General features: G+C 36.7%; 3 protein-coding genes and 1 long non-coding RNA gene across 8 annotated transcripts; 2 read left to right on the top strand and 2 right to left on the bottom strand.

The window, feature by feature from the left end:
* Positions 1 to 990: 990 nt before the first annotated feature.
* On the bottom strand, positions 991 to 5,787 carry LOC103412799 (large ribosomal subunit protein uL1c-like). Its single transcript, XM_008351330.4, has 7 exons — positions 5,294 to 5,787; positions 4,601 to 4,780; positions 4,450 to 4,504; positions 2,874 to 3,001; positions 2,053 to 2,136; positions 1,508 to 1,633; positions 991 to 1,413 (listed from the first exon to the last, which is right to left on the bottom strand). Exons 1-7 carry the CDS (start codon positions 5,633 to 5,635, stop codon positions 1,276 to 1,278), a joined length of 1,053 nt encoding a protein of 350 aa, XP_008349552.1. The 5' UTR covers positions 5,636 to 5,787; the 3' UTR covers positions 991 to 1,275.
* Positions 5,788 to 8,866: 3,079 nt separating this feature from the next.
* On the top strand, positions 8,867 to 9,638 carry LOC103407466 (uncharacterized). Its single transcript, XR_524777.4, has 2 exons — positions 8,867 to 9,070; positions 9,204 to 9,638. It is a non-coding gene; the product is annotated as an uncharacterized lncRNA (long non-coding RNA).
* Positions 9,639 to 14,847: 5,209 nt separating this feature from the next.
* Positions 14,848 to 19,634, top strand: LOC103418582 (disease resistance protein RUN1-like). Its single transcript, XM_070810209.1, has 6 exons — positions 14,848 to 15,536; positions 15,941 to 17,039; positions 17,120 to 17,419; positions 17,517 to 18,389; positions 18,510 to 19,146; positions 19,253 to 19,634. The coding sequence occupies exons 1-6, from the start codon at positions 15,028 to 15,030 to the stop codon at positions 19,423 to 19,425; spliced, it is 3,591 nt and encodes a 1,196-aa protein (XP_070666310.1). The 5' UTR covers positions 14,848 to 15,027; the 3' UTR covers positions 19,426 to 19,634.
* On the bottom strand, positions 19,287 to 22,853 carry LOC114822226 (large ribosomal subunit protein uL1c-like). 5 transcript variants are annotated; one of them, XM_070810216.1, is made up of 6 exons: positions 22,465 to 22,853; positions 21,788 to 21,967; positions 21,638 to 21,691; positions 20,294 to 20,376; positions 20,024 to 20,171; positions 19,388 to 19,550 (listed from the first exon to the last, which is right to left on the bottom strand). In XM_070810216.1, exons 1-5 carry the CDS (start codon positions 22,804 to 22,806, stop codon positions 20,048 to 20,050), a joined length of 783 nt encoding a protein of 260 aa, XP_070666317.1. In that variant the 5' UTR covers positions 22,807 to 22,853; the 3' UTR covers positions 19,388 to 19,550; positions 20,024 to 20,047. The 5 variants fall into 5 exon arrangements, with proteins under 5 accessions (XP_070666321.1, XP_070666317.1, XP_070666326.1 ...); XM_070810225.1 differs by having other exon boundaries at positions 20,024 to 20,068; positions 22,465 to 22,852; XM_070810220.1 differs by lacking the exon at positions 20,024 to 20,171 and having other exon boundaries at positions 19,287 to 19,550; positions 22,465 to 22,852.
* Between the last annotated feature and the right edge of the window lie 503 nt (positions 22,854 to 23,356).

Raw genomic sequence — 23,356 nt, 5'->3', positions numbered from 1 at the left:
CAATTTAACTCAAGTGAGTTTCGTTTTATAATTACCATCAGATCAGGGCATGTCTTAATTTTGTAGTTTTTATGTTTGGATGCAATATGACTTTTGATATGCATGCACATGTTTTTGTTTGTTGATATTCCTTTTGGATATCTGCACCTTGTAATTGAATTTTGTGACTGAATTTTTTATCTTAATCAGAATTCGTTGTTGTTTTTTAGTTTTTAGTAGAAGACAATAGTTTGAAGGTTATACATGCATAGAATAGGCAGTACTTTTACAAACTTGGTACTGTACGGATTCAGAGTATATGTACATCCCGAAATAATTACTTAGTAAGGACTGCAATAGATGGTAGAAACTGTTACTTAACATCCTCACAAAGTTGATGCTTTATTTCTTGATTTTTTGGCGCCTTGGTCTTTAACCCTTTATAATTATAGAAAAATGCCAATTATTTTCTTAAAGTTGAGAGAGATGAGGAGTGTTTTCTCATATTAACGGTGCATTGTTTTAGTCTTATTATAGGCAGAAAATTATTTAAAGAGACCTCTATATTTCACTTCTTCTGCATTCCATTGTTTGTACTTGCTGTGCTAGTACAATTGAGAGCTTTTGTTGCGTGAACCTTTTGAAATGCTACTCCTTTCTTTTGATAAAAGTGCGTGCTAAATATTGGTTTAAATTCTTCTAAATGAACTCATATTTATGATACTATTTGAAACTATTGCTAGCAATTTTGTCGCTAAATATGAATTTTGGTCAGTGCTTTTCTCTCTTTCTTCTATTTTTTTTATCATTTTTTCCTTTATGAATTTTGGGGGTGTGCTTGTAGTTTTTACCACAAGATCTAGGAAGAAGAAATTATCTAGGAAGAAGAAGAAATTATTCATTTCAAATGATGTCTGGCTCCAGCAGACATTGTTTTCTGGTTAAACAACCACTTTGTCCCGACCGAGATTAACCCAGATCAGCAGCTCGATACCTGGCAGACATTGCATATACTATGTAAAATTTCTCTCATTCATAAACAAGAAACCAAAGTGGTGAGTGGATAATATCGATCGCAAAATTAGTACATGGCCTTTCTCACTCGGTGTAGATGAGATTCGTGTGCTCTTTTATGGGACAGTCTCAACCAAGATACCATGATATCAAGGTCACCCTCCGCCTTCATCCCCTTACTCTCACCTACCGTCTTTACCAACTACAGTGGCAAAGATTCGACAGTGGCACCTAAGAGGCTGAATGAACAATTTAAAGACATGTACAAGTGGTTAGTGTTCTTCAAGCATTTGTCGGAAGCTTGAAATCGAGCATCTCCCTTATATTTAACCGGATGGAAGGCCCCATCGAAGAGCATATGTGTGCACTCTTCCAGTAAACACCTTTTGCACCTGGTGGCTTATTTGCTTCTACTGATTTCTGCCAGGTAAAATATAAGTAAATGAATATCATGGCCAATTGGGTGGAATTCAGACAGCAATCAAAATTAGAAAAAAAGAAGTGAAGAACATACAACTGCTGCAAGCAAGTTTACGAGAAGGTCTTCTTCAGAAAAGTCAGCTTTTCCAAAACGCAAATGAACTATACCAGTTTTATCTGCTCTATATTCAACTTTCCCCTGCTTGAATTCTGCTATGGCCTGAAAAAGAGAATACGAATAAATCCATTTTAAACAGTAAGCTGAGAAATCAAATCCTTGTGAAGTTTGCCCAGTCGCAAGGAAATCCATTCCTGAACTACCATGATGATCCTTTGGATGTTCCTACTATATTTCATTTCATTTTCCCTCACTGTATTTATTGTGCCAAAATTCATTCAATTCCTATTGAGAATTTGGATCATCCCCTGTGTGTGTGTGTGTGTGTGTGTGTGTGAGCCTAAGTTTTTACCTAATGACTTCCGTCAATTTCATTGTTCTTTCTGTGTCAGATATATAAATGTATATATGCATACAATGAGACATGCGGAAATAACTAAAACAGAAGCTAGGATTTAGGCTAAGAAAGCATATCCAAAGAAGTGCAGAAAGGAAACAAAACATCACAATCCAAGCCATACCTGTGGAATATTAGGCGTGACAGTACCAGCTTTCGGGTTTGGCATGAGCCCTCGTGGTCCTAGAATCTTTCCTAGGCTAGCAACCTGAGACAAGTAGCAAAGACAATAAAATGAAAACTTAATGGAGAACATGGATAAATTGTGAATTTACTCTTGACTTTGTGTGCCGACCCCACTTAGTGGGATAAGGCTTTGTTGTTGTTGCTGCTGTTGTTACTCTTTTACTTCGTGTTAAAGAAAGATACCTCATAATATGATGTAAGAGGTGAAAGTTAAGCACTTCTAAGAAAGCAAGCTGGTAGAATCATAAAAGCAGACCTGACCAGCCAGTCTAACATGAGTCACTTTTCACTCCATTTATGAACAAACACGAGGAAAACAGGGCAGCACCTATTGTTCTTTTTCTTTCTTAGCTGTATTTATTTAGTTATGTGGAGCGGGATCTCAATATAAGATGCATACTGATGCAATTTGTTTGTTCTTAATTTCACTTATGAATAACACGAACTTCACCACTATCAACCAAATAATACACACAAGCACCTCATCATGCACATCAAGTTTTAGAGTCAAACTATTATGAAGCTGACTAGTTTATTTTTCTGCTGCAAAACTAGTTTTTTCATTTCAATCACAGGAGCCTAGCATTTCAACCATATACTCTAATTTTGATGACCAAAAACCAAACCAAGAACATAGCATTTAGCTTTACCCTTATCAAGATGCTCTGTAAAAACGAAAATGATTTACATACCTTCTTGTCAAACAGACAGTAGAGGCACATCACTTATTTTGATTAAAAAAGAGAATGAAGGCAACACCTTAGGCATCATATCCGGTGAAGCAATTAGCTTGTCAAATTCCATGAACCCTTCCTTTATCTGTTGTATCAAATCATCTCCACCAACCAAATCTGCTCCAGCATTTTTCGCTTCATCAAACCTTTCACCTGCAGATATTAAAGAAGATATCCTGTGAACATGAAATATATGAAACTAAAAACGTTAAATAATTTGTGCACAAAATAGATACTTAGATATAAAATGAGCTCAAGCATAAAGAACACCAACTTTTTGCAAATTATGAACGGGGAAACATGAGAACCAGAATATTTAAGATTTCTGGAAAAGTAGAAGATGTACACAATCTTGACATTATTCAAACAAAGTACAGAAATGCCTGTTGAGATCAACCGGTAAACTCCTACTACTGACGAAATACCTAAGGTGCAAATGATCAGATATGGCACATATTTTCACTAACTTCTGAAAGAGCATATATCTGTAAATATAAGCTATAAAGTACAACAGTGCAACATCTCCAACACCCTATGTAATTAAATACCAAGACTATAAATTATAACAACGTACTCCAATCGGGACTACTTCCATTTATTCTTATAACAACATACTCCAATCAGGACTACTTCCATTTATTCTTAAAAAAAGGCTAAGAAAAACCTTATAAAAGGTCGTACCCAGTGCACAAGGCTCCCGCTTTACGCAGGGTCTGGGAGAGGTGAATGTCGGCTAGCCTTACCCCCATTTATGGAGAGGCTGCTCCCAAGTCTCGAACCCGAGACCTACTGCTCATGGGCGAAGGCACTTGCCATCGCACCAAGTGCGACCTCTAAGAAAAACCTTATAATTACTAAAAAATATATAAACCTCCTTTGGACTCAAATGACTTAGAGATCGCCTTGTTATCAGGAAGAAGAAAGTATAGGAAAATTTAAACTCAGAGAAGAAAGTGACTATACCTTACATGAAAAACTATTAAGACTGCATACAAGAGAAATGGTAATGATCCAATCCAATTTGAAGTTCAATAAGGAGTATGATACACTAACTAGAAATTGGCAGGTACAGAAAATTCACCAAGAGTAGAGGAACAACGTCTCATCAATCATTTCAAGACCGGTTCATGGAAGAAATGAGAATACTATACTAAACCCTCCAACTAATTCATTTGCAAAATGTCCCCTTGGCAGAAAATAAAAAACACTTAGAGATGCCTAGATTCAGCCAAGAAAGTATTTCTTCTGTTCTTATCAACCAAGGTAATAGCATAAAGAGCACAAAACACCACTCAGTAAAGGTGTTACTTGTTTTCGCCTTTTACGCTTAATTGACAAAACAATTACCTATAGAGAATTCAAATAACATATTTTCAGAATAATGGACACCTACCTAATACATGCTAATGCGGAAATTGCCTGCATAGTTATGCTTCTGTACTTTTTATTCTCTAGGTTGAAATCTTCAACTTGTATCCACTAGGTTCAAATACGTTGATTACTTTATACATCTCCTTAGCTCATACTGAATGACAGATATAATTACTCTTTCTCCACTAAGGACAGTAGTGCAGAGGTGAGAAATTGAGAATCGTAACTACCTTGAGTAAGAACAGCCACTTTAACAGTCTGTCCGGTTCCCTTGGGCAGGTTTACCTAGTAGAAGAATTCCACAATAAATGAAAGGATACAATATAGTGCTAAGCATTGATAACTAAACATATCTCTGACCAACAAGATCAGAAAACTCACAGTTGCTCTTAGCTGTTGGTCATTATATTTTGGGTCAATATTGAGGCGGAAATGGGCTTCAGCAGTTTCTACAAATTTCGTATTCGTCATTTCTTTCAGTAAAGCAATGGCAGGCTGCAGCGCATACTCTTTTTTGGTTTCCCTCAATTTCTGAATTTCCAAGAATCTTTTGGACCTTGTCTGACATTTACAAAAGAAGACACCCGAGCACTTGAATCACTACCGATATCTTGGAAGAACTTAAAAATAAGACATTGCAGGATTATATCTAACAACATAAATGATAAACATAAAAAGAAACTAGAACATGATTATCAAATGCAACTTCGGAGCATTCTCCATCTTTATAATTATGCAAAACCATAAGAAAACCATCAAACTTGAAGGATGTAAATATCAAATTTTGCAGAACTAGTCTCTTCTCCAAGATAACGAAATGACCTTAATTACTCAAATCAATCCTTAATTTTTAGAATTTAAATTAGTATAACAAACAAGTATTAGCTAAATTAACCGATGTTCATCAAACTAAAAACTAAATGTAAGAACAACACATGAAATTTGAATCCCAAAACCGCAATCAAAACCAAAAATAAGCAAAACCCACCAACGAGGTAACCCAAATAATCAAATTTTACCCCCAAAACAATGAAAAATCCGAACTTGCAGAAGAAAAACCGGAAAAAGACTCACTCTGTCTCTCTTCAAAAGCAATGCAGCCTTCCCCTTCTTGGGCTTTGAAGAAACAGCAACAGCAGCAGACCCATCACCTCCTTTCACTTCTTCGTTCTCATCCACATCCTCAGCCACCTCTGCCTCCGCCGTCAGAGCCGCCGCGGGCACTCGGTGAGGCTCGGAATTGGCCCATTTGCTTGGTTTTATCTCGCGAGGCCTCAGAGCCAGCGGGCAGAGGCAGAAGGTTTTGAAGAGGGGCTTGGGCTGGAAGGAGACGAGGGAGGGAGTGATGTCTTGTGGGTGCCCGTAGGAGGAGGCGTACGTTAGCATGAGGGACGAGGGTGTGGTGCTTGTAGCCATTGTTGGAGCTCTCTGTAAATGAAGGATTTTGATAAATTGCTATCTATCCATTTCTGCTCGAGATAAGAGGTGACTGTTATTGTCTGCTATAGACCTTATGGATGGTATGGTACACCACAGTTACCGTCAGCAATTGTAATTACAATAGCGCAGTAAATAAGACATAATATTAATGAAGTTTGACAAGTGTGTTTACGATTTTGGAACAGCAGTATTAGTAATCTAAGGAAACTTATTGACACTAAAAATTTAATGGCTGAATTTTTTTTTTGTGGTCTCTGTGGTGATATCTAGGGGTGGGTTCGGTTCCCACCGGTTCGGTTTTTTCCTAAAACCGAAACCGAACCGAAATTTCGGTTCGGTTCGGTTCACATTTTTTCGGTTTTTTTTCGGTTCGGTTATTTCGGTTCGGTTTCGGTTTTTTTTCTGTTTTTTTTTTTTCTGTCTCCAAAAAATAAAAAATTTGAAAATATAAAAGCTCACATTCTCCATCCACGGTCCAACTTCGGGAAATAACATATTTACAACAACAAAACCATGATGAGAATGAGAATCCAAGTCTTCCAAATTCCAATTTCCAAAGTCCAAACTTAAATAAACATGAAAGTTTAAGTCTTTAAAAAGTCCAAATTTAAAATAAACATCACACAAGTCAAATAAACCTTCAAAGTTTCATCACTTCATGTCTTGCACAAATAAAATCTTCCAAGTCCTCAAGTTCAACGCTTAGGCGGCCTAGGAGGCAACATAGCACCTTTATTTGAGCTTCCACTTGTCATTTCTACATACAAATAAAAAAAGAAACAACGTGATGTAAAGCAAGCATGCAACTTAGCATTTATTTGATAGCATGCAGCTTATTCAGCTTGTTAACTGATTCATTTCTCAAACATTTGTTTTCCCAGGGAGTAGAAATGCCGTGTGAGATCTACCGAGGTGAGGCATCTTTTGTAGAAGAAAGAAGTCACAGGTTATAACCCATTATAAGATCAACAGGTTACTAGATTGGAAACGTATACTTGTCGTTTTTTTTTTTCATTTGTTGACTTGTTTTTGTTCTTTCTATGGTTACTGAATATGCAGTCTCTTGGTGTTATGTTACTGCTTTTGATTTTAAAAGCACATGTTTCCCACAAGTCTAATGCTAATAGTACGTTGGGTATTCCTTTCTGTAGTTATATAAAATTGCATGGAAGAAACAAAAACCAGGAATTAGCACATCCAAAAAGAAGGAACAAATAAAATAGGAAAAATCAAGATTAACCAAGAGACCCAAAAATCTAATTTGAAATCTGGCAAGATCTGTAGACAGTGCACATCAGATGAAAATTGGAAGTTTGAGCAAGTCTAGGAACCCTAAAACTACAGGCTAATCATACAGTAATTTACAAGATCAACCCCAAACCCCCAATCCATCTACGCCTACCTCTACCTGGCCTAGTGCTGTAAACCCAAATTGGTAAATGTAGCAATCAAAATGCAAAGTTAACAAATTCAATTGCTATGAAAACTCAAAGCCGAAAGCAACAAATTTCGAAATGAAGGTAGAGAGAACATACCAAGCTGGACTTGAATTTCTCCACAAACTCACTGTTCTTAAATCCACCGAGAAATTCCCGCTTTTCGAACTCTTTCAATCTCGTCTTCAACAACCCTAATTTTAAACAAATTGAATGAAGACATGAATTGGGGGAAACAGATGGGTCATGGGTTTCAATCGAAGTTTTCAAACAAGAAATAAGAGAGAATTTTTTAAGCACCTGAGTCACTTCCAGTGCTAACTCGCCCAGTGCCAATTGCTGATGGGAGAAATAATAGAGAATCCTCAGTCACTTCCAGTGCTCTGACCTGTTTAAGACTCGGGTTTAGAGGTTTGGTTTGAATCTACAGCAGAAAATTAAACGTGAGAGTGTAGTCGAGAGTACTAACCTTTTGAGAGACAGAATTTGAGAGACAGAGTTTTGAGAGTCAGACTCGGGCTTTAGAGGTTTGGCTTTGGGTGAATTCTCAGTCACCGCCGCTGGGAATGAGAGCAAAGAGATAGAGTTTGAGAGGAGGGAGGAAGGGAGGGGCTGCGCGAATTGGGAATGCGAAAACAGGCGAGACCGAGAGAGGAGGACTGGACCTAGGTTTAGGTTACACTCGGTAAAACGGTGGCGTATTAGAATTAGGATTATTAATTAATAAAATAGCATAAAACGACGTCGTTTTGAAGACTTCGGTTAAGTTCGGTTCGGTTCGGTTTCCGAACCTCAGAAACCGAAACCGAACCAGACAGCTTCGGTTCGGTTCGGTTCAACAGCTTCGGTTCGGTTTTTTTCGGTCTCGGTTCGGTTTTCGGTCCGATTTTTTTCAGTTTTCGATTTTTCCAACCCACCCCTAGTGATATCGTACTTTCAATGCGACATTTGTAGTGAAAAAGTTGTTAATTAAACCTTCGTGGTAAGCTCAGCTAGCAATTAAAGTTCAAATCTAAACTTTTGTTAATCTTTCATTAAATAAAGAGAGTAAAGTCGTCCTTTCAAAATCAAAAGGTAAGCATCTCCAAAGAAGATGTTAAAATCAAAACATCAAATTTAAATTTGATGGCTGATTTGGTAATTTGACATATTGTCAATTTTCCTTCTACCGGTATGCCAAAATTTATTACTTCATTTATGTTTATTTAAACAAAAATAATAAAAGTTGGGTATGAGAAGAAAGACAGTGAGAGTTGTGAGAGGAGCAGAGGGGTCTGAGAAGAAGCTAGAGGGCTTGGGTTTTGGGGGTGCTTAATACCAGGCTGGCATTTGGGCCTTAAATGGGCTTCACGCACTAGTTAGGCCAATATTTGATTAAGCCAGGTCTGTCTTATTTGATTAACACTTTTTTTCACGTTCACCGAGATCAACTTATTGTCATTTAGTATTGTGGTCTAATGGTATTCTTTTTTACTTCTACCATCTCCCCCTTAGGCCTTGTTTGACACACCATATAATACCACAGGATAATATTAATAATACAAAACGGATGTTTGGTGAGCTTCATATGAAATAAGCATCAGACTATTTAATTTGGCCCCACTTATTTTATATCCCTCACACCCGATTATTTATCTCGTCTAAAACCTATGTATTATTAGTCTGGTGGGATCCTCTCGCTCACTCTGTCCCTCACTCGCAAGGACAAAGATTGTTTGCCCTTTTAGTCGTGGTGCCTTTCTATGCTCTCCTATTTTATGCGATCATGGTTAAGCCATGTTAATATTTTATATTTTAATTATTTTTTATCTTATTATCTTATTAAAAAATTAATATAAAATATTAACGTGGTTTAACCGTGACCGCACAAAATAGAAGCGCATCCACGACTAGGAGGGCAGACAATCCAAGTCCCACTCGCAACGCTCTCCTTCCACTCTCGCATCTCTTGCTCGCTCTCTCGTATGGATAGCAGGTTCGTCTCCATCGTCTTCTTCTTTTTCTCTCTTTATTCCTCCCTTCTCCTTTACACACACACCTCCCACCTCCTCTGTTCACCTTCGATCTCTGACAACAACAATTTTAATCAAACTTTCCATGGGTTGAAGGAGGAAGACAATGATTCAAATTCTTCCTATCTAGGCTCCGACGAGGAAGGGAGCTGGGCTCCGACAAGTAGAGGGATAACAATTTGCATCTGGGCTCTGCCGAGAAGGACGAAGCCGAGGAAAGGAGCTTGACTTTCCCTGATTATGGTCGATTTCTGGGCTTCAACGAGAAGGACGAAGACAAGGAAGGAAGCTTGAAAATATTTAATTTCTGGGCTCCAACCATTAAAAATATTTATTTTTGGCATTTTTGTTTTTGGTTGATTTGTTTATGGATTTTACAAGGGTCCTAAATGTTGGATTTTTCCATAAATTTTTGTAATTTTTTTGGAGTTCTGCTTAAATTCATATGTATATTGCTGAAATTGTATTCAAGAAATGTTGTATACCAAATACAATATAAATAATACAGTCTTAGTCCGATATTGCACCAAACGTTCGACTAATTAATCGATACTATCTGATGGTTATTAATCATATCCGACTGAAATAATCAGTATAGTCCGAACTGTCAAACGAGGCCTTAGTGTAGATAATATTTGTTCAAAAAAAAAAACGAGAGCAACGTATTTACTATTACAATCTAATGATATTTTTCTTCATTTATAAATGATAGATTTTATGTTCTAACTCATGTAAATGGTTAATTCAAAACTAAATTGTGATGTTTGGCTCATTGTACTGGTAGCCCGAACTCCACACCTCTTAAATAAATAATAAAGACGTACTTACCTAAAATAGGGTGACATATTCCATGTATCCCAAGCCAATTTTATAACGGTTTCCCTCCAATCCCTCAACTATGGCTTGATGTCTTTTGTTTGTGGATTCGGAATGCAATTGACCTAGCATGCTTGTTTTATGTTAGTCTTTTTTGCATTAAACACAAAACCATATATTTTTCATAAGGTGAGCACCATACGTAGGGATTGTAAATATGCTCGAAGTAATTCGTTTATGCTCAGTTTTTAAGTGAAAGGGTTGAGCTCAAAAGAAATACTAGACTAGTTAAAAATATGAGTACCTATGGAGCTTGGGTATGTTAAGCTGATAAAGCTAATGAACAGCTCATATCTTTAATGAGATAGTTCGACTTGTTCGATAAAGCTTGGCTCATAAGTGAGTGTACTTTATCTCTATTACCAATCTAGAAATACTCGTCTCTGGAAAAGATTCAAATTATTAGATAAGGTAATATTGTGAGTTGCTCCACTATCTAAAATGTGATGAAGTTTTTAGAATGTGCTATCAATCAAGCGAGCGATCAGTAAGAGCAAAAACAAGCAGCTCATAGCAATAGCACAACAAGAGGAATTGTTAATTCTCGGCAATCGATCGGTTTGGCCAACTCGATCGGTCTGGCCAACTGATCGATTGGTTTGGCGTGTTTCTTGTTTGTTGTTCAGCGTTTTCAAAGTCTGTTTAGAGTAGGTTTTGGGGTTTTCATGGGATTCCTTTCTTGTAACTAAAGCCCATACATATAAATAGAACTTTATGGTTTTATTCTTTGTACGAGAGACATAAGAATTACAAGGGAAATGCTTTCAGAAATTGTGGGGGTGTGAGATACCAGAAAATAGGGTTTGCAAAAGCAAATGGGGTTTTCTTGTAAAGTGGCCAAGTTCAACATAAGTTCGAGCTTGTTTCCAACATCCAAATTCTTGAAATCCAAAACTACAACACGTGCATGACCACCCAACGTATCATTGTATTCTATATACAAGATAAACAGAGCGGAAATTTAAGCAGCAATTTGATTTTGATTTGAGCATATGCAACCATATCTGCATGCATTTGTCTTGCTAGAGCTTTTTCCTTGCATACTCTTTCTTTTTTTTTTTCTTTTGATCAAGTACTGTTTGATTTTATGTAAGGGAGTTTTAATGGAAAATGTTTCACACAACAAAATTTTCAATGAAAAACACATTAATGATTTTTTAATAAATTTTTTGAAGAAATAGTTGTCGGTTTTATGAAGAAACAATTGTTCACTTAATTGTAATATTGTCACTGCGCCTAAATTTTAACTTATTTACAGTACTGGCACCGCCTTTTGTCATTTTAATCAAACAAAATTCATTAAGTGTTTTTGGATAAATAAATAAAAAATTGAGATCCTTTTCATTAGCTTTTTTTTATGTAAATGATATTAAAAGAAAAGGAGTTGTTCGAAAAGAAAAAGAGTTGTTCGAACCTTATGCATCTTTGTCTATAACTCCTTACACTGTAAATAAGAATTAGGACCAAAGTTGTCCTTCTGCAAATTCATGCTTAAGACAATGAATGAGGCTTTCCTACTGTAATACTTTAATATAATTCCATTTAGCAAACATGTGAAATTGGAAACTTTTTGGGACTTGGATTCTCTGCCCTCCCATTTCGGTGCCCTCCCCGTGCCCTCCTGTTTGTGTGGTCACGGTTAAGCCACGTCAATATTTTATATTACTATTTTTTTTGTCTTATTATTTTTATAAAAAACAATATAAAATGTTAGCATGAATTAACCGTGATCACACAAAACAGGAGGACACCGAATTGGGAGGGCAGAGAATCCAAGTCCAACTTTTTGATCCAATTTACTGATCAGCTCCACGTCAATACAAATTTGAGAGTATAGGTTTCCTCTTTTTTTGTTTTTTTGGTTTTTTTTTGTTTTTTTTGGTTTTTTTTTTACTGATACATTCAACCCCCTATATCTTCACATTATGTAGTCTCCTATATCAACCCCCGTACATTTTTGCATGTCCTCTCCTAGTATTTGACCCAGTTTGAAATAGTATTTTATTCTTTTAATATTAACAAACATGTGATCCCAAATTAAAATTGAAGATCTCTGCCAAAACTAAAAAGATAAGTGTTATGACTAACTCCTCCAACCCTTGAACCCATATTCAAATATTTGGGTCAACTAGAAGACAGAATTTAGCTTTGTAAACAATGAACATCACCCAACCCTCCAAACCTAAGTTTCAGAACTTAAAATGTATTAATTGTTTTAGAGAAATTTTGAGTTATATTATCTTAATTTAGTTTTAAGAATGTTTTAACCTAAAAAAATTTAAATTCCGACAAAATTTCCAAAACAAAACAAACTACACCAATCAACCACTAACCGACCAAACTTCAATGTACACATCAACCAACCAAACTTCAATACACAATACCAAATATGCATATTATTTTGACCGTTGAATTTAAATCTCAGCCTTAGGTCGTTTTTACCGTTGGATGTGACAAAAACAAATATGGATTGTTCGATCAATTTCAAAGGATGGACCAAAAAAGGGAGTTTGATTTGGACCATTGAAAATTTATAGGTATGAGTCGTAGCTTTAGGTGGCAAATTTTGCGTTTAAACCCAAATAATTGAGTTTGGGTCCAAGGGCTGGAGTTGGTCTAATAGATCAAAAGCTAAATGTTTGAAAAATAGATTTGTGGGACCATAATTTTCACCTCTCCAGAACATAACATGTCCACATCTTAGCCCTAATACAATGGCGTCAAAGGAGAGGGAAAAATGAGAAGGAAACTCCTGAGAGTAGAGAGAAGGAAAAGTACAAAGGAAATGTAGAAAAGGAAGGGTTGGGAATGAGAGAAAATTCCGGAGAATAGAGAAAAGAAGAAGGAAAAAGAATAGAGGAAATTTCGGAGAATAGAGAAAAAGGAGAAGGGAAAAGAAGAGGGAAGCTTCGAAGAGTAGAGGAAAAGAGGGAAAATGAAAAGAAAAGGAAAGTCACATCCATCATTATGTCTACTAACTGTTTCGCATTTTCTTACAAATGGGAGTGGGAGACCGAAAAATGAAGAAAAAGAAAAAAAAAGCACATGGCCAAACATTTAGAAAATATACAAATATGCCAAAAGAGCAAATTGCTCCCAATTTCTCTTGTTTCTCACATTGTAAATTATATTTCATGTAATGAGAAACCAGTATTGCTACTTCGAGGACATTGTCACAATTTGTCGAACCTCGTAAATATTGCGTTTTATATACATTTTTCGCCACTTTATATATTTAGTATATATGTGCAAAATATGTTCCAACAAGATCCTTAACGTATAGCTCAAACAATAACAGAAGAAAATTTCCTGAGAATAGAGAAAAGAAGAAGGGAAAAGAAGAGAGGAAATTTCGGAGAATAGAGAAAAAGGAGAAGGGAAAAGAAGAAAATGAGAAAGGGAAAAGGAGAGGGAAGCTTCGAAGAGTAGAGGAAAAGAGGGGAAAAGAAAAGAAAAGAAAAGGAAAAGAAAGTCACCTCCATCATTATGTCTACTAAGTGTTTCCCATTTTCTTACAAATGGGAGTGAGAGACCAAAAAAGAAGGAAAAAAAAAAAAACACATGGCCAAACATTCAGGAAATATACAAATACACCAAAGAGCAAATTGCTCCCAATTTCCCTTGTTTCTTACATTGTAAATTATATTTCATGTAATGAGAAACTGGTATTGTTACTCCAAGGACGTTGGCATAATTTGTCGAACCTCGTAAATATTGTGTCTTATATACATTTCTCGCCACTTTATATATTTTGTATATATGTGCAATATATGTTCCAACAAGATCCTTAACGTGTAGCTCAAACAGTAACAGAAGAAAAATATTTACAAAATCTACTTGGACCTAACACTGGGACCCTAAGATTTGAATTATGGACCGATTTGAATTATGGACCAACCACTGCCGCAAGTGTTCTCTTTTGGTCCAGCCTATAACTATACAAAAAACATATAACTGCACAACAATTGGATCAACCACCTCAAGTTCAACCATACATGTACCCAGATTCAAGTTATTCCCAACTTACCTTATGAAAGTAACTAAACATTACTGTCACATTATTATGATGTTCTACTTTAATTTTTATCTTATAACCGCATCATCTTTAGGACAATTGGTAACACTAGTTGGTGGATTGACGATCGGTAGAAATGACTTCAACATTTCAAGGACGAGAAATAGGTATGAAGCACCTATCAAAATGTGCCGTATTTTATCACAAAAAAGTGAGTGACGAGAGGTCTAAAATATCGATATTATCCCGATATTTTCATCGAAATTTCCGTGTTTTTGGACTACTGATATTTCTGATATCATCAATATTTTAGACCTTGATAGGAACTCTATGTGGTACTAAGTCACTCATATATCTTACCATGCAATGTATAAAGTGTAAAATATTGTACTAATTCATTATATATAAATGATTATGGTGTGTTTAAACTTCTTTCATTAATTACTACATATTTTCTACACTCACACTGTTTGCCAACTCGCTATATAATCAACTTAAATCAGTTAAATTCATCTTGCAATGCATTTCCTTCCAATTTTTTGTGATAAACTAATATATAATTGACTAAATAAACATCCTGCAAAGTTTCAATAAAAATTTCCAAGTTTTTCTTACAATTTCCGTGGTTTTTATTCAATTTTTATCGATATCGATAATATCCTAATATTTTCATCAAAATTTTTGTATTTTTGAACTACCGATATTATTGATATTTTAGATCTTGACGACGATTAATATAAATTATAATTTATAAAATCACATATAAAACAAGAAGTGCTCTTTCCTTTTTCTTTTCATCTTTGCCACTAGTGGCCGACCATGACTTAAAAGAAATGCTTTTTGGGTCAATACATGTGAACGATCCATTTTATAATTGTTTGTAAATTTTCCTGGGAGTAGATGGGAATGACCCATAAGACAGAAAAAAAAAGAAGAACAAGATAGGCATGACCCAATTAAATATTTACCCTGCACACAGACAATTGCAATGCGGCTTGCAAAGAGCTGTTTGTCCATCGATCCACATCAATGGCTCTTGTGAGAACATCTGAAGGAACCTCTTCTGATTCCAAAACTTTTCGGGGTTATCGCCACGACGTGTTCTTGAGCTTCAGAGGCGACACTCGCAAGACTTTTACCGACCACCTCTACACAGCCTTGAACAACGCAGGATTTAACACGTTCCGAGACGACGATGAACTTGAGAGAGGAGAAGATATAAAGCCAGGACTGCAGAAAGCGATCTGGCAGTCACGAACTTCTGTTGTCGTGTTTTCGAAAGATTACGCGTCATCCAAATGGTGCCTTGATGAGCTTGTGTTGATCCTTGAACGCAAGAGGACTACCTCGGACCATGTAGTTTTACCAGTCTTCTACCATGTCGATCCGTCCGACATGAGGAAGCAGACGGGAAGTATTGGAAAAGCAATTGCTAGACACCAGAAAACTCAGTCGCCGGAAAAGGTGAAGGGATGGAGGGAGGCAGTTGCAGAGGTTGCAGATCTAGCAGGCATGGTCTTACAAAATCAAGCAGATGGGTAGCTTTCATTTTCTCCATTTCTCCTCTTTCTTCAGTTAATTTGATAACATGATCCGTAGGGACCTTGATTTTTATATATTTTTTATTCAACCTCAGTAAATAATAATCCTAATTTAGGTCAACTGAAAGAAATCACACTTGACTCAACTTAAGGATTAGTCATTTTCCATGTTAGTCTACTGGTTTGCAGTTGCTTAAAATTTTTCAAAAGCAGGTGTGGAAAAAATTGGCATGTATGTACTTTCTGTGCTGTATTCCTTTTGTTCTTTTTTAAGTAAAGGCCATCAACATTTGTTTGATTTATTAATTATCTAAATTCCCCAATTCATTATTCATTCATTCAATACTTCTGTGAGACATGACATGTTTGATTTATTTGTCATTTTGTTTGTAAATGCTTAGGTATGAATCAAAGTTTATCGAAAAAATTGTTAAAGTGGTTGGAGACAAGTTAAGTCGTACATCATTGAGTGTTGAACCAAAATTGATTGGAATCGAATCTCAAGTCGAAGAGATCAATTTGTGGTTACAAGATGGATCAACCGATGTCGGTATACTGGTTGTGTATGGCATGTCTGGAATAGGGAAGACAACCATTGCAAAACATGTTTACAATTCAAACTTTAGAAGCTTTAAAGGAAGTAGTTTCATTGAAAATATCAGAGAAACAGCAGATCGACCAAATGGCTTAGTTCAAATACAAAAGCAACTTCTTTTTGATATTTTGAACGGCAGAGAAGTGAAAATACATGGTGTTAGTGAGGGATTAATAAAGATTGAAAGTGCCATAAGCTCTAGAAGAGTGCTTCTTGTTCTTGATGATGTGGACCATATGGACCAATTAGATGCAGTGCTAAAGATGAAAGATCGGTTTTATCCGGGAAGTAAGATACTTATAACAACTAGGCGTGAAAGGTTGCTAAAGGCGCATCAAGTTACGAAGGTGCACAAAGTTGGAACTTTGCATGACAATGAGTCATTAGAGCTTTTCAGTTGGCATGCTTTTCGCCAGGACCATCCCCTTAGAGGTTACATGGAATATTCAGAAAAGGTTGTACACTACTGCGACGGACTTCCACTAGCTCTAAAAGTTTTGGGCTCTTCTTTATCAGGGGAAAGTATAGATGTATGGGAAAGTGCATTGGAGAAGCTACAAGTTTTCCCTAATGGTGAAATCATGAATAAACTAAGAATAAGCTATGACAGTTTACAAGATGACCATGACCGGAAATTATTCCTCCACATTGCTTGTTTTCTAATAGGAAGGAACAAAAGCTACATTGTTAGAAGACTCAATGGATGTGATTTCTATACAATCGTTGGGATTCAAAATCTGCTTGATAGATGCTTGGTGACAATTGATGGATGCAACAACGTGCAAATGCATGACATGATTCGTGACATGGGAAGAGAAATTGTTCGCCACGAATCAGAAGAGCCTGGAAAACGCAGTAGACTATGGTGCTACAAGGATTCTTTCGAAGTATTGAAGGAAAAGAATGTAAGAAACATGCCTTTGATGTCTATATATGTATTTCTTGTGAAAATTATCCATATTAATGTTTCCTTTTTATCTTTTAGGGTACAGAAAAAATCCAAGGTCTTGTCCTGAATATGCATATGCACCCTGCAAACAGTTCAATAAACACAAATGAGACAGTCTTGGAAACCAATGCATTTGAAAGGATGCGCAATTTACAACTACTGCATCTTAGTCATGTACAACTGGATGGATGTTATGCAGATTTCCCTACAGGATTAAGATGGTTATGTTGGCTTCAATTTCCTTTGGATTCTATACCTATAGATTTTTCTTTGGAGAAAGTGGTATTTCTTGAAATGCAATATAGCAGCTTGAGACAAGTCTTCAAAGGAACAAAAGTACGCTTATCAATTTCTTTTTCCTTCTTTCTTTAGGTTTTAATTCTTTAACTCCTACACAAATAAATTTTTCTTTGTTTGTTTTTATTTTCCACAGTTTCTTCCATCGTTGAAGATCCTTGATGTGAGCCATTCTCATGGCCTCACTGAAATCATGGACTTCTCACAATGCCCCAGTCTAGAAGAATTGATTCTTGTAGATTGCACAAGCCTGATTGTTGTTCATGAATCCATTGGAAACCTGGAGAGACTCGTGTACTTGAATATGAAGAATTGCAAGAATCTTAGGATGCTTCCGAAGAGCATGTGTATGCTTAAATCACTTGAAACACTCATTTTATCTGGTTGCTCAAATCTTGATGAGTTTCCATTCGAGATGATGCGGAGGATGGAGTCTCTGAAAGTGCTTAAAATCGATGGAATTCCAATACGTGATGTATGGCCAGAAACAAGTTCAAGTATCTTGAGTTATTTTCCATGCTCTTTGGTAGAGTTGAATCTCAGTAGCTGCAATCTTTCTGATGATGCATTTCGTGGGGATTTAAGTAGTCTATCCTCAATACAAAGACTATATTTAAATGAGAATCCAATTTGTACTCTGCCAGTTTTCATCAAAGGTTTGATGAAGCTCAATCATCTCAATTTCTGTGGTTGTACGAAGCTCGAATCGCTTGTGGGGTTACCGAAAGTACACAAAGCGATGGATTTAGCAGTGATGAATTTAAACGGATGCATATCATTAAAAAAAATAACATATCAATCCGGGTTTCAAGAAAATGTTTCTTTGTGGGACAACTGCAATCTAGTTGAGTGGGAGTGCTGGTACAAGATAGAGCCTATTGATAGAGTTGATGTGGAAATGATCAAACTTTTGAGCTTGTTCAACATAGGATCCATGCCAGCCATTAGAATGAACCTCCCTCCATTCGAAAGTTCAAGGCCATATCAGGGTAACTGGAATCCCGTCCAGGTGCGCACCCCTCTCTCTCTCTCTCTCTCTCTCTCTCTCTCTCTCTCTCATAAGTCATATATATTTATAATGGGAAGTAAATGACTTACTAATGTTGTGATGATCATGGAAAATGCATAGGGACTGTATCAATTTGGTATATTTAGCACATTTTTTGTTGGGAATGAGGTTCCACGCCAGTTCAGCTATAAAAGTACCAAGTCTTCTATATCTTTTATGGTCCCTTTACTCCCTGCTACTCACAGAATCCGAGGCTTGAACATCTTTGCTACCTATGCAACCAAAGAGAATTCTAATAATCACCATTATAGTATGAATCGTCCAATAATGACTAAAGTGAGTAACAAGAGCAAGGGTCTGAAGTGGATCTATGCCCCACTGTTCTTTGGAATTCCAGGAGATAGTGAAGATATGATATGGTTAAGCCATTGGAGGATGGAGAGTGAAACAATATTACAATGTGGAGATCAAGTGGTTGTTTCGGTAATGGCCGGATTTTCTGAGCTGTATCGGGTAAAGGAGTTTGGTGTCGAGCTTGTGCAAGAGCACCAGAATAATATGATGATAAGTACTCAACATAATACCAAATCAGATCCTCATTATCCATTTGTCATCGGTGGAGATTTGTCGATGTGGGAGCATAAACCAGGAATATACATCCTTGGTTTCTCTAAAGAATATGCTGAAAAAAATTTTGATTCCCGTAAACAAGGAATGCTTAATCGCCTCATCATGGACACTGATGAAGAAGACACAGGTATGCTGTGTTTTATTGCAATGAATTACACTCCATCCAAACACTTCCAAGCCCATCTGTATTCAATTCAAAAACATAAATTTTATGTTATTTGTATATTTTTCAGGCAAAGAAGAAGGGCAAGAGGGTGAACCTGATTACACAATTGTAAGGATGAGGGCTGCCAGCAACAACTGCACCCTCGGAGGCTGGAAGCTGCTCCTCACAGCTGCCGGCTTATTTTTCACGCTTGCTCTTGTAGTTTGGTCCTCCATCTGTCAGAAAAAGAAGCGACAATAGTCCACAAGCCATGCATCTCTCAGAAAAAGAAGCGACAATAGTCCACAAGCCATCCATGAGTTTGTAATTTTACTTGATACTGACATATCTTTGGATTCCCTCCTTGCTTTCAAGACGTTTTCTGCCTTCAAAATATCGAAGTTCAAATGTGTTCAACATCATCAAATATTGCATAAATATAGCATAAAATACATCCAACATTATCGATACTTCAGAATTTTTCTTTCCTGCCACTGATTGCATAAAATCTCGTACCAGAGAAAATAAACAGATGGTTGTATGTATACTAGCAGTAAATAACTGGAAGAAAAAAATTGATTGTACACATAAGGAAAGGACTTTGACATACGCAATACCGGGCAAGAATCAATTTTTCGAATTGGTGGAAAACATTTCGGCACCGGGGAAAGCAAAAACAGCATATGTGCTTATAAATGTCAAATTTACAGATATTAACTGTCATTTACAACAAAATCATGCTCGGCTCCCATTGAAAAAATGTGTAAATTGCATAAATATTAGTACAACAAATATTAGAATAATATATCAAATAAATTAAAAGCAGACAATTTCTTAGCCTGAGATCTAAGGACTATACAGCTCATTCAGCCTTGCATCGCTACTACACTACGGAAGCTGGTTTCTGCATATTCAACCCGAACAAATTATTGAGCTCAGGAAGCATAGGAGAAACGGCCATGGTCTTTGGAGCCATGAAATTTAATGTGTTCTCATAAACATTGTACCTGCAAACGCATAATGCAATAAGCCTTCAACAATTTGGTCTAGTTTGCTCAACAGTGCTCCAAGATATTCCAAAACAAAATCACAGCAATTTCAAATAGGGAACTGAAGAATCTATTGATACCTTATCATGCGACTCTTAGAGGCTCTTCTATCAACAATCTTCCTCTTCTTAGCATGCAACTTTTTCAAAGAATAAAATGTTCTCTGCGGATAATCAAATAAACAATAGAAGTTCAGGATCAATTAGGTCGTGATTGTTAACGGAAATAACTGCTGGCTTGTTCCATTTTTAAAGTTACAAAAACACAAATACTTGAACAATAGAAGTTCAGGATCGATTAGGTTCCAAGCCCCATATAAGTTGGGACAATACACTATCATTGACTTCAATAGCTGCAGATACAGATTGTTTGAATGAAACTTTCCTCTTGACTCAGACTTCGTTACTTAAAGTTGGTTAGACAAGTCCAAATTGTTTGAAAATCATGTTCATCCACTCTATATATCGATAGCAGCAAATTAATAAGGATACCGGACATCACTTGGGAGGATACAATCCTTAACAATTTCAAATCCACACTTTTTATATGCAATCTGATTGCATGTGTTTTGAACTACAAGAAATCTTATAGATTAGGTAAACCATATCGCATATCAAACCTTTTACTTATTCTTAAGAAAGGTTAAGAAAAACCTTATAATTACTAAAATATATACCTCCTTTGGACTCAAATGACTTAGAGATCGTCTTTTCATCAGGAAGAAGAAAGTATAGGAAAATTTAAACTCAGAGAAGAAAGTGACTATACCTTACATGAAATACTATTAAGACTACATACAAGAGAAATGGTAATGATCCAATCCAATTTGAAGTTCAAAAGGAGTATGATACACTAACTAGAAATTGGCAGGTACAGAAAATTCATCAAGAGTAGAGGAACAATGTCTCATCAATCATTTCAAGGCCACTTCATGGAAGAAATGAGAATACTATACTAAACCCTCCAACTAATTCATTTGCAAAATGTCCCCGTGGCAGAAAATAAAAAAACACTTAGAGATGCATAGATTCAGCCAAGAAAGTATTTCTTCTGTTCTTATCAACCAAGGTAGTAGCATAAAGAGCACAAAACACCACTCAATAAGGTTGTTACTTGTTTTTGCCATATACGCTTAATTGCCAAAACAATTACCCCTATAGAGAATTCAGATAACATATTTTCAGAATAATGGACACCTACCTAATACATGCTAATGCAGAAATTGCCCGCATAGTTATGCTCCGGTACTACTATGCGCCTGTACTTTTTATTCTCTAGGTTGAAATCTTCAACTTGTATCCACTAGGTTCAAATACGTGGATTACTTTATACATCTCCTTAGCTCATACTGAATGCGAGATATAATTACTCTTTCTCCACCAGGGACAGTAGTGCAGAGGTGAGAAATTGAGAATCGTAACTACCTTGAGTAAGAACAGCCACTTTGAGTCTGTCCAGTTCCCTTGGGGCAGGTTTACCTAGTAGAAGAATTCCACAATAAGTGAAAGGATATAATATAGTGTTAAGCATTGATAACTAAACATACATCTGACCAACAAGATTAGAAAACTCACAGTTGCTCTTAGCTGCTGGTCATTATATTTTGGATCAATGTTGAGGCGGAAATGGGCTTCAGCAGTTTCTACAAATTTCGTATTTGTCATTTCTTTCAGTAAAGCAATGGCAGGCTGCAGCGCATACTCTTTTTTGGTTTCCCTCAATTTCTGAATTTCCAAGAATCTTTTGGACCTTGTCTGACATTTACAGAAGAAGACAACCGAGCGCTTGAATCACTACCGAAATCTTGGAAGAACTTGAAAATAGGACATTGCAAGAATATATCTAAAAACATAAAAATAAACTAGAACCAAACTATCAAACGCAACTTTGGAGAATTCTCAACCTTTATAATTATGCAAAAACATGCGAAAACCATCAAACTTGAAGGATGTAAATACCAAATGTTGCACAACTAGTCTCTTCTCCAAGATAACGAAATGGTGATAATTACTCATATCAATCCTTCATTTTTAGAACTTAAAGAAGCTTAACGAACAATTATTCGCTAAATTAACCGCTGTTCATCAGAATAGAAACTAAATGTAAGAACAACACATGAATTTTAATCCCAAAACCGTATTCCAAACCGAAAGCAAGCAAAACCCACCAACGAGATAACCCAAAAAATCAAATTTCACCCCAAAACAATGAAGAATCGGAACTTGAAGCAGAAAACCAGAAAAATACTCACTCTGTCTCTCTTCAAAAGCAATGCAGCCTTCCCTTTCTTGGGCTTTGAAGAAACAGCAACAGCAACAGACCCATCACCTCCTTTCACTTCTTCGTTCTCATCCACATCCTCAGATACCTCTGCCTCCGCCGTCAGAGCCGCCGCGGGCACTCGTTGAGGCTCGGAATTGGCACATTTGCTTGGTTTTATCTCGCGAGGCCTCAGAGCCAGCGGGCAAAGGCAGAGGGTTTTGAAGAGGGGCTCTGGCTGGAAGGAGACGAGGGAGGGAGTGAGGTCTTGTGGGTGCACGTAGGAGGAGGCGTACGTTAGCATGAGGGACGAGGGTGTGGTGCTGGTAGCCATTGTTGGGGCTCTCTGTAAATGAAGATTTTGATAAAGGGTATGATATCACACACCTCATTTTACTTCTCACACATCTCTTTAATTTTCGGTTGTCGAATCGAAAGAATTGAAGAATATCAACGTACATAAATTATTAACGGGTGTGTGAGAAGTAAAATGAGGGGTGTGGATAGCACACCCCTTAATAAATTGCTATCCATCTGTTTGGGTTAAAAACTGAATTTTTGGCCCAAAGATGGAGTCGGCCCAAAATGAGGCCTAGAGGAATAGAAGATCAAAGCCCAGCCGAGACTTGGGAAGGCAGGAAAGGGCCTTTTCTGACTTGATACAATTCACAAAGGCCACTTGCCTACCTACCCAAGGACCAAGTGGTGTAGACTGATCAGACTGCACAGCCCATAAAGTACTTTATGGTGACATTACATGTAATAAAGCTGATGAGTCATCACCCTCAGACCGCATTCGGGCAAAACTGTTGCTACAGGAGCCAAACCGAGTAGTCTATAAAAGGAGGAAGAGAAGACAGGAATAAGGACACTCAAACAAACAA

The sequence above is a fragment of the Malus domestica genome, chromosome 02 (genome assembly GCF_042453785.1).
Source record: "Malus domestica chromosome 02, GDT2T_hap1".
NCBI lineage: Eukaryota > Viridiplantae > Streptophyta > Magnoliopsida > Rosales > Rosaceae > Malus > Malus domestica.
This window is presented reverse-complemented; position numbering and strand designations above follow the sequence as displayed.

What these genes read in the sequence shown, in the direction of transcription:
- LOC103412799 (XM_008351330.4), bottom strand. Translation starts at nt 5,635, where the DNA reads ATGGCTACAAGCACCACACCCTCGTCCCTCATGCTAACGTACGCCTCC. An exon ending in CACCGGATATGATGCCTAAG is followed by an intron (nt 2,137 to 2,873) that starts GTGTTGCCTTCA and finishes TACTTGTCTCAG; the next exon opens with GTTGCTAGCCTAGGAAAGAT. An exon ending in TCACGCCTAATATTCCACAG is followed by an intron (nt 1,634 to 2,052) that starts GTATGGCTTGGA and finishes TCTCTTTTTCAG; the next exon opens with GCCATAGCAGAATTCAAGCA.
- LOC103418582 (XM_070810209.1), top strand. Translation starts at nt 15,028, where the DNA reads ATGGCTCTTGTGAGAACATCTGAAGGAACCTCTTCTGATTCCAAAACT. An exon ending in AAGTCTTCAAAGGAACAAAA is followed by an intron (nt 17,420 to 17,516) that starts GTACGCTTATCA and finishes TATTTTCCACAG; the next exon opens with TTTCTTCCATCGTTGAAGAT. An exon ending in GTAACTGGAATCCCGTCCAG is followed by an intron (nt 18,390 to 18,509) that starts GTGCGCACCCCT and finishes GAAAATGCATAG; the next exon opens with GGACTGTATCAATTTGGTAT.
- LOC114822226 (XM_070810216.1), bottom strand. Translation starts at nt 22,806, where the DNA reads ATGGCTACCAGCACCACACCCTCGTCCCTCATGCTAACGTACGCCTCC. An exon ending in TGCTTTTGAAGAGAGACAGA is followed by an intron (nt 21,968 to 22,464) that starts GTGAGTATTTTT and finishes TGTAAATGTCAG; the next exon opens with ACAAGGTCCAAAAGATTCTT. An exon ending in ACCAGCAGCTAAGAGCAACT is followed by an intron (nt 21,692 to 21,787) that starts GTGAGTTTTCTA and finishes TTCTTCTACTAG; the next exon opens with GTAAACCTGCCCCAAGGGAA.